At 38.0% G+C, this 9,814-nt stretch overlaps 2 protein-coding genes across 2 annotated transcripts in view; one reads left to right on the top strand and one right to left on the bottom strand.

The window, feature by feature from the left end:
• Positions 1-6,431, bottom strand: part of LOC106821472 (calcium homeostasis endoplasmic reticulum protein-like) — a 22,914-nt gene extending 16,483 nt beyond the window's left edge. The window contains exons 1-10 of the mRNA XM_014826296.1: positions 6,331-6,431; positions 5,088-5,258; positions 4,422-4,588; positions 3,988-4,092; positions 2,973-3,200; positions 2,543-2,680; positions 1,700-1,776; positions 1,296-1,370; positions 756-867; positions 441-534 (exon numbers count right to left, since the gene is read on the bottom strand). Of these exons, the coding sequence (XP_014681782.1) occupies positions 441-534; positions 756-867; positions 1,296-1,370; positions 1,700-1,776; positions 2,543-2,680; positions 2,973-3,200; positions 3,988-4,092; positions 4,422-4,588; positions 5,088-5,258; positions 6,331-6,355 (1,192 nt within the window). The 5' untranslated portion in view covers positions 6,356-6,431. The remainder of the gene's footprint in view (positions 1-440; positions 535-755; positions 868-1,295; positions 1,371-1,699; positions 1,777-2,542; positions 2,681-2,972; positions 3,201-3,987; positions 4,093-4,421; positions 4,589-5,087; positions 5,259-6,330) is intronic.
• A 2,379-nt stretch (positions 6,432-8,810) lies between these two features.
• LOC106821471 (adhesion G protein-coupled receptor E2-like) overlaps positions 8,811-9,814 on the top strand; it is a 17,624-nt gene continuing 16,620 nt past the window's right edge. The window contains exons 1-2 of the mRNA XM_014826295.1: positions 8,811-8,830; positions 9,027-9,082. Of these exons, the coding sequence (XP_014681781.1) occupies positions 8,811-8,830; positions 9,027-9,082 (76 nt within the window). The remainder of the gene's footprint in view (positions 8,831-9,026; positions 9,083-9,814) is intronic.

The following is a 9,814-nucleotide window of genomic DNA, read 5'->3' as shown; positions in this document are numbered from 1 at the left end:
AGGAGGCGTGTAAACTGTCAGTTACATAACAACGACAACCAAACGTATGGGCAAACGAGACAGGAGGCGTGTAAACTGTCAGTTACATAACAACGACAACCAAACGTATGGGTAAACGAGACAGGCTCGTCCGTCTAAGCTCTTAGTCACATAACAACAATAAACAAAATATATGGTATGGTATTTTACAGACAAACAATAGATATCACGGTCAGTGTTTATGCCACCACCCGATGCAAAAGGCTTACATAATCTCAAAATCGTGTGACTGTGCTCGCAAACAACGTGGATACTGTGCCCTTTGAACCAACAATAAATAAACTTCGTGAGTAAACCAAGCACTCGCAAGTAACATAATCATGACCAACATACAGGGTTTATATTACAGACCTAGGATTGTAGGAATGTATTTTTTATTTATGTAAGTGGGATTGCAGTACGCACCTGGTAGTTGGACACAGAAGCAGCAGGGTTCTTTAACTGCTCTAGTGTTCTTGGACTGAAATACTCATTCTTCTCCCAGAGGCCTAGCAGCTGCAATATAGTCGAAACAATAGTAGAAAAAAGCTGCATGCAACATGTGCAAGGCCATGATAACAAGAACTCAAAATAAAACTAATCAGGATTGACGTATAACAAAGCTCTAAACATATATGTCAACTTCTCAATTTTTACACACCGTACGCTGAACATGTACAAAGGCGGCTAGCTTCATGTGTTTATTGCGCACAGTCAACAATTGCCACATCCCATACCTTCGCCAGTTTCTCTTGCTTTGGCACGTCAGCTGCCATGTGTGTGCTGCAAAAGATTGGTACAACAACTGCCTCCAGGGATGTCTTCAGTGAGCCCGCATTCTTACGGACACTGAGAAAAGAAAAAAGGCAATCAGTAACAAAGCACACAGGCGGTGGCACTTTCAGGTCAATGCTGAGGCTGTGGAAAGTATGGCTAGAGTTTGTACTCGTACGGCAAAAAGTTTTTCCGACGTTTTCCACGACTAATATAAGCCAAATATTCTACAATCGCAATATTTTACCCAAATACAACCTTTGTACCTTGTATCGTCCAATTAGTGATTAGTGGAAAAAATTCCATGAAGATTTTATTGCGAGTCAGACCAGATGGACATGAGCTCAATTTAACAAACTTTCTAGGACCACACCATACTAATAGTCCAGGATTTCCAGGACCACAATTTCTACGACAATGTGCAACTTTTCAGACCTAAAAAAATGGCAATTTAGAATAGTCTAAGAATTTCCAGACCTCATGTGAATGCTGATAGCACCTACCAGTGATGTAATATATCATTGATGAGGTAAACAAGGTGAAGCTTGGCTTCAAAGGGCGTCTCCTTTGCAGTGATCCTGCAATAAAACAACAAGAACATTCTTTTGCCGAACCGGAGACAGCATAAAAACGTAATGTGTAAAACATCGGAAACTACATTCAGAAATCAAAGTCAAATGAAAATTAGATGTTAAATATGCAATTATCTATTACACATCACACAATTGTACTTAATGTAAAACTATATATGTTTAATGTTCATTTAACCATTTTATGCAATTAGCTTTTAAACCAACTGCACTGTAGCAACAAACTATAACCGGTTCACTGAAAATTTACATTGCTCTAACATTTGCAAGCTTGGCTAACATCTACAAAGTTAACATCTTATAAAATAGTATTTTACCTTCTTAGCAAGTATGTGGCTATCACCATGGAATGCTGCTCAGACAGGTTGTGATTGAAAATCCAGTTTTTTCCATTCTAGATTAAAATTCCAGACACGTATTTGTATGTTAAGCCCGGCGCACACGTGAGTAATTTTACTCAAGTAAAATGACGCATGAGTCAAAATACTCACGCGTAATATTTTCAGCGTTCGCCGCACACCTGAGTAAAATTACTCAATGAATAAGTGGCAATGCAGATCACATGACTGTTCGCAGCCAATACTGGGCGCACACTGATTTAAACGCATGCGCTGTGAGTACCAGTGTTGAGTAAATTTACTCAGCGCGCGCGCACACACGTTGAGTAAAATGACGCACGAGTCAAAAATTATCAAACAGGTTTGATATTGAGTAAAATGACGCATGCGTCAAATTACTCAATGAAAATCCGCCGCACACGTGAGTAAAATGACTCATGTGTCATATTACTTGAGTAAAATTACTCATATGTGCGCCGGGCTTTAGAAACATTATTATAATCAAAACAAGCAGGAATGGTAGTAATGTTTCTCAGTAAAACTTATTAATTTTACACTCTTTCCAGCACAAGGAATTATTAGTTATATCTATTATATTTACCATCCAATGATCATCCTTTTAGTGCACAATTAGTGCCTGGTGCGATATTATGATCCCTTAGATAGATGCTTACGATTTCATTGTTCCAGAACTATGAGATTGTATTGTAGGATTGACATTTACATCTCTTACAGAATGTTAATAATGAGCTGTGTTGAACTATTGACGATTTTGCAATGACCACGACACACAGTATTCAAATATCTGAATAAGCATCGTACCGATATCGCATCCTTAGTACAGGAATCAATGATAGACTGAGCCATGTTGTTTAACTCGCTCATTTCTACTCCACACTCCTCCGCCTGCAACTCTAGACGTTCATTCTCTGCCTTGGCCACACCTTCTTGGATCGAAGACTGGAGAAAAATAACACAAAACACATGTATTGTGCGCCGGGCTTTAGAAACATTATTATAATCAAAACAAGCAGGAATGGTAGTAATGTTTCTCAGTGAAACTTACTAATTTTACACTCTTTCCAGCACAAGGAATTATTAGTTATATCTATTATATTTACCATCCAATGATCATCCTTTTAGTGCACAATTAGTGCCTGGTGCGATATTATGATCCCTTAGATAGATGCTTACGATTTCATTGTTCCAGAACTATGAGATTGTATTGTAGGATTGACATTTACATCTCTTACAGAATGTTAATAATGAGCTGTGTTGAACTATTGACGATTTTGCAATGACCACGACACACAGTATTCAAATATCTGAATAAGCATCGTACCGATATCGCATCCTTAGTACAGGAATCAATGATAGACTGAGCCATGTTGTTTAACTCGCTCATTTCTACTCCACACTCCTCCGCCTGCAACTCTAGACGTTCATTCTCTGCCTTGGCCACACCTTCTTGGATCGAAGACTGGAGAAAAATAACACAAAACACATGTAGGTAACGACCTGACATCCACCGCGACATGTACCTGCAGTCAAGATAGCATGCTCACCTGCAGTCAAGCTAGCATGCTCACCTGCAGTCAAGCTAGCATGCTCACCTGCAGTCAAGCTAGCATGCTCACCTGCAGTCAAGCTAGCATGCTCACCTGCATCACTTGTTTATAAATAATATACAATACACAATCTATTATCCGAAATTCTGAAAACCGAAAAATCCGAAAACCGAAAGTTTTTTCGTGGAGGTCGTCTGCACACCAAAGCTCGCGTTTGGCTCCAAAGCTCCACCCCCCCAATGTGTTGGGCATTACTCACACATATTGTGCTGTACCGGTACAGCACTTGGCCTCTTGAAAACTTGGGTTTTAGTACTGGCTAGTTGCAGGATATACGGTATGTATATCTGTACTGTACTACCATTCCAAAACCCCAAAATGTGTCTAGTCCCAAGAGTTTCGGATAATGGATTGTGCACTGTATGGTGTATACAGTGTTTCCCCTGGCCAAAAAGGTCTGTGAGGTAAGAAATTATTTTTTGGTGTGTTTGCGTGTTTCGAGGTCCTAGCAAAGCGAGCACCACAGCTAGGGGGGGGGGGGCCATGCCCCTCCCGAAAAATCTTTGAAAAAATTGTGCAATTTGGTGCATTATAAGCTAGATTCTAAACACATTCTATGAGATTTTCATCAGTAAGGTGGTGCTTTAGACAAATTTCTGTGTGGCATGTCAATGCAGGGGAAACACTGCTATACCATACCTGCTGGCCTTGCATCATGACCTGATACTGTGCTGCTAGATTCTGTTCACTCTGGATAATCTGCTGCTCAGCATGTTCCTTCTGTTGCTGGTAGGCTGCTTCCGCCTGCAATCGCATAGAGTTCAACGCAAATAATGCCGCAACTTCTGTTTACACAGCGAACCTTGGATTAGACGCAAGTAAAACACTAAGATGAATCGTTATATCGAGACTGAGAGCAGACGAGTCAAATAACATAAGCACAGTACCATCTGTATATATACAACACAGTGAAATAATAACACATATATACAATTATACATAGAATATATATAATATAATATATATATATATATAACATAGAATAATAACATAATAATAATATAAACAGTAGAATATAAGCAGACTAACTATCAATAGTACGGTGCACACTAAATTACTACATACTTACTTACCTGTTGTAACTGCTGCTGTGTATTGACCCATACTGCAGGCATGACCGGCGGACCCTGCCCAACTCCCGAAATGCCAGGAGGGAGAGGCCCTGCATGCCCGGCCTGCGAGTATACTGGTAGTTGTACAACCTGCCGGTCCTGTAGTTTCTTCTGCTGCTGCTTGATAACTGTCCGGGTTCATAGTAGTAAGACACATGTTGAAATAAGGCCCTTTCTGGAGGCCAAAATAAGACTTTTTTACGCGATTTCTGATGGATCACCGACTATTAAAGTACACTAATAATATTTATATACACAATTGCACAGCAGATTTAATTATTCCGTATTATATATACAACAATTCTTACTCTAAGTCGAGAACAGTTTATAAAACAATAAAAAAACAACGACTATTTTAAAGTACTTTTCTAAGATTTCACTAAAAATAAGTAAGTAATAAGGGCCCTTATTTTATTTTTGGCAAAATAAGTACTTATAAGACTTTGGAAGACCCGCTACGAACCCTGACTGTAGTGCACATAAGAATAAACGTTTTGAGTCACACCACGTATAAGCTTTTTAACCTGATTATAAAAATTGTAAAGGCTTATGTTTGTGGAGCATTAGCCACAAGTTACCACAAGTAGTTAGTACCCACAAGACTTCTGTTGATTTTGATATACTTACTTGCTTGTTCTGTCGTCACTTTATATTGGTAATAGTTGAAGTACTCCCCACCAAACAGAAAGCTGAACTTTGGATTATCTTTCTGTTTTGTTTTGGTCATTTGTTCAAATTCGGATCCATTCCGGGCAACAAAATTTGCCAACTTGTCAATTATATTCCGTAGATCAACATCTAGAAAACCAAACAGTGACTTAAGGCTTGGTCTACACACATCTCGTACAAACAGAAACAAAGATGGAGTAGAATGGTTGACTATTTGTGTTCAGCGTTTGAGCGTCGAGCGAATTTTGGCAGCACGCTTTCCTAATAATACTAGAAAAGCGTGCTGCCAAAATAGTAGTACCTGCAGTGCTATATATTTATGTGTCACTGTCAGTGTGCAGCAGCTAGCGTGCGGCGGCTAGACCAATAAATTGTGCCCTAAAATTTGTTATATTCTGATGTTATTTTAGGGCCCAATACCCTTCCATAGACAAAACCTGTGAATTTTGTCGTGCATTTTGCACGACAACCTTTTTTCACTATTTACGGCCGTGTTACATATAGAAAATCAAAGAAATACCTAAAGCCGTCGCTTTATTAACATCTTACCTACATTACAAAACACTTGTCATGCAGTATTCTCCTCTGTAATCACGTTTATTTTATTAAAATATCACGACATCAAAATCACGCAAACTTCGCTAGACACCAAACTGCCAATATTGCATTTGAACCGCACAACGACATATCTCACCGGCCAATGAAATCATCGCTGTGACGCTGTCCGGCGCGATTCAAATGCAAGATTGGCAGTTTGGTGTCTAGCAAAGTTTGCGTGATTTTGATGTCGTGATATTTTAATAAAATAAACGTGATTACAGAGGAGAATACTGCATGACCAGTGTTTTGTAATGTAGGTAAGATGTTAATAAAGCGACGGCTTCAGGTATTTCTTTGATTTTCTATGTAACACGGCCATAAATAGTGAAAAGGTTGTCGTGCAAAATGCACGACAAAATTCACAGGTTTTGTCTATGGAAGGGTATTGGGCCCTAAAATAACATCAGAATATAACAAATTTTAGGGCACAATTTATTGGTCTATGCGGCGGCCAGCGTGTTGCAGATGAGCATTTGGACGGTATTTACAGGAAAGTGTCGGCAATAATAGGTGAAAGAGAGTAGAGAAACATTAAGTCCAGTAGTCCAACATAAACTGTGGGTACATTACACAATAAACGGTAGGTATTTATAAATATTACCTTCAGGTGATTTAGGAACAGACATAACTTCAGTTATTCGTGGAGTAAACACGGTAAATTCTTTTATAGCTGTGGAAGTAAGAACGAGTAACGCCGAAAATGGCGACATCTGGCGACGCCTGCTCTCTTGTTTTTCTATTTAGACTGTTTTTTAGACTGTTTTTCTATTTAGATTTTGAGGCGTGAGCGCATACGCACATGACTTCGACCGTTTCAATAATAAAATTAATGTAAATGAAAACAAATTGTTTAAAATAGTAAAAAAACGTAGTTTATGCATTCTCTATCGGCAAAAAAACACCGTAAATGCCGTTCATATGCTCCCCTGCTCACCGCACGCACGCTACTGCACAAATTCACAGAAAGGTATTCAATTTTTCAATTCAATTCAATTCAAAAATGTTTATTCACGCATTACAATATGCATACATAATATAGCTGGTTATATTAGTTTAGAATTGCGTAGGAGGGCGAGTTGACTGTGAAGTCTTCGAGTCAGCCACTCGAGAGAATTATTACATATATATGATGGCTGTTATATGGATACATGAGTTTAACATAATGAAAGATACATGATGATTACGCAAAGGAGAACAGGTATGATCAGTCAAATAGCTTAGCATAACAAAACTTAATTTCAACAAACAATAACTCAAGAGCATCAAAAATATAAGTAAATAAATACACTAACTGGTATGCAACATCACAATTTAAACGTACACAAGATCAACAAATGTTGAATGTTATGAAGAGGTATGACATATATTGCACTTAAAAACCCAAAGAACAAAGTGATCATATGATCTAATTCTTTAAACAATAAACTTAACTAACCCGACCAAGTTGCATTTTTGAAAATTATTAGAGCTGAGTAGTTATTGCAAGTAGTCATTAGTAATTCGATATGAGATGGTATTTGTAAGGTTGAAAAGTTGTAAAGTTGAAAAGGTTAAGCATTTTTAGTTTATGGTTGAGGGAAGCCCAAAGTTTCACATCTTGATATTTTAGTGTTTTTAATCCCATGGATGTAGAAAAACGGGGAAGATGGTAATTGGAATATAGAGAATATCTTGTATAGTGAAAATGGATTTCAGTTGTTTTTTGGTAATATAGTTACAAAATATTGCCGGTAGTGAGTTTGTGTTAAATTTGAACATGAATTTGGCCAATTCCAAGAGATATATATCGTTAAGTTTTAATAAGTTATGTTTGAGATAAAGTGGAGAGGCTCGAGACCATTTAGTAGCAAAATTAATCAGTTTGATAATCTTATTCTGTTGTGTTATTACTGGTTTGAGTTCAGATTTTGTAGCAGATCCCCAACTGAGAATAGTATATTGTAAGTAAGAATAAGCAAGTGCGTAATATACTGTTAATAAAGACTGAGTGTCAACATAATATCTTAGTTTAGAGATTATGCTAGCTGTTTTAGATAGTTTGCTTGATACGCTATTGATATGCGGATCCCAGTTAAGTTTGTTGTCAATAAAGATACCTAGGTATTTGATTGAAGTGGTCTGTTCTAGGGTATGGGATCTGGTTTCGACTTTAAAATTATTAACGCTATGTTTCTTATTAGAAATTATCATGTATAAATTTATTTATTTAATTATATATAATATATTTGCGTGCGCGTGTGTGAGTGCGTGTGCTTGTGCATAGAATGTGAGTAGGTATAAATATATATATATATATATGCGCATTTTATTACAGTCATATTTTTATTTTTTATTATTATGTATGCTTGTCTATATAGTTTTTTTAAATATGATATTTATTATTGTAATTCGTAATATTCCTAATGTTATTTTGAGTAAACGCGCAGTTGTCAACGCATCCCTCCCTAGCTATTATACAGGAGCGGATCCAGGATTTTTGAAAAGGGGGTGTCCAGGAAGAAATAAAGGGTACGTTTTCCTGCTTACCTTTTCTGGTGTTTGAAAAAGCTGCCGAAGGCGACTTGTGGGGGGGGGACCTCCCCCAAATTTTTATTTAAAAATTGGTGCATTCTGAGAGCATCTGAGCAGTAATTTTGATGTCTATAATGCAAAAATTTACCAGATCCAGAAGTGTGTGTGTGTGTGTGTGTGTGTGTGTGTGTGTGTGTGTGTGTGTGTGTGTGCGTGCGTGCGCGCGTGCGTGCGTGCGCGTGTGTGTATGCTTTTTCCCCCTTTTTTGTGGTAAAAAGGGGGGGTCCGGACCCCCTCGACCCCCCTCTGGATCCGCCCCTGTTATAGCAGAACTGCACCATCGCATTCACCATGGCAATATAGTTTGTGTGAAATAGTAGAATTGACATTTAAAGTAAATCCCTCAAAATTTTTATATTTCACAAACAAAATACCCACGGCGTGCTTATAAGGACGCTCTATCGCTCTACACCTCGCACTCAGTCTCCACGCGACAATCTATTCAGCTTTTCGTTCGCCTCACGCATATCTTCTACGCACAGACGCACAGAGTGCGCAATAGCGACTCCAATGACGTTGCTACAGGGAAGGTATGACACTATATAGCAGCCAGGCATGCATATACACACACACAAGGAGAGTGAGTTTCGGGGGTAGAGCAGGCACGCATGCATGGACACACGTATACGCGTATCTCAGCCTCGCGAACGCGTCAACAATGGCCACCAACGTACGGGCCGGTTTTGGTTTGACAATGTTTTGTATTCTCGCATTGCTGATTGAAAGTGCGGCCTATGAGACGCTTGATGAACAGAAATTGGAAACAGACGTGCTGGCTTCAGGTAAGAACGTCGTGCGTGTTCATCCGCTGTCTCAGTTCACAGCAGCGTACGGTCGAATCTACGCTTATTTTTGTACGTCTTTAACTACGAGTCGAATTCAGGGGGCCGTTGTCAGAAAAATCGTAAAGTTAATGCTAATGTTAAGACTAATTTTGTTTCTGACAACGGGCCCCTGATTTTTATAATGGATTTGCGCCAAAAGATAGCAAGCGAATTATATATATGGGGAAAACGTAGGCAGCATATAAGCACGAATCGTACTATGATATAACCAGGAGTATCTATCGTGGTATAGTAGTAGTAGTGATAGTATAGTAGTATCGTAGTAGTAGTAGTAGTATAGTAGTATAGTAATAGATAACCAGGAGTATCCATCGTACTATGATATAACCATATCCCTATTATCTGCTCCTGATATAACTAATGTTTCTTTTTCTGGCCCTTTATGGCTATAGATTATGGCAGGATAACTTTAAAAAATTGTCATGTTACATTATATCAAGAGCGGATAATACCTCATATTTATATATACCTCATAATTATATACCTCATAATTATACCTCATAATTATATGATATACCTCATATTTATATATACCTCATAATTATATACCTCATAATTATACCTCATAATTATATGATATACCTCATATTTATATATACCTCATAATTATATACCTCATAATTATACCTCATAATTATATGATATACCTCATATTTATATATACCTCAT

The sequence above is a fragment of the Priapulus caudatus genome, unplaced genomic scaffold (assembly GCF_000485595.1).
Source record: "Priapulus caudatus unplaced genomic scaffold, Priapulus_caudatus-5.0.1 Scaffold75, whole genome shotgun sequence".
In the NCBI taxonomy this organism is placed as follows: Eukaryota; Metazoa; Priapulida; class Priapulimorpha; order Priapulimorphida; family Priapulidae; genus Priapulus; species Priapulus caudatus.
This window is presented reverse-complemented; position numbering and strand designations above follow the sequence as displayed.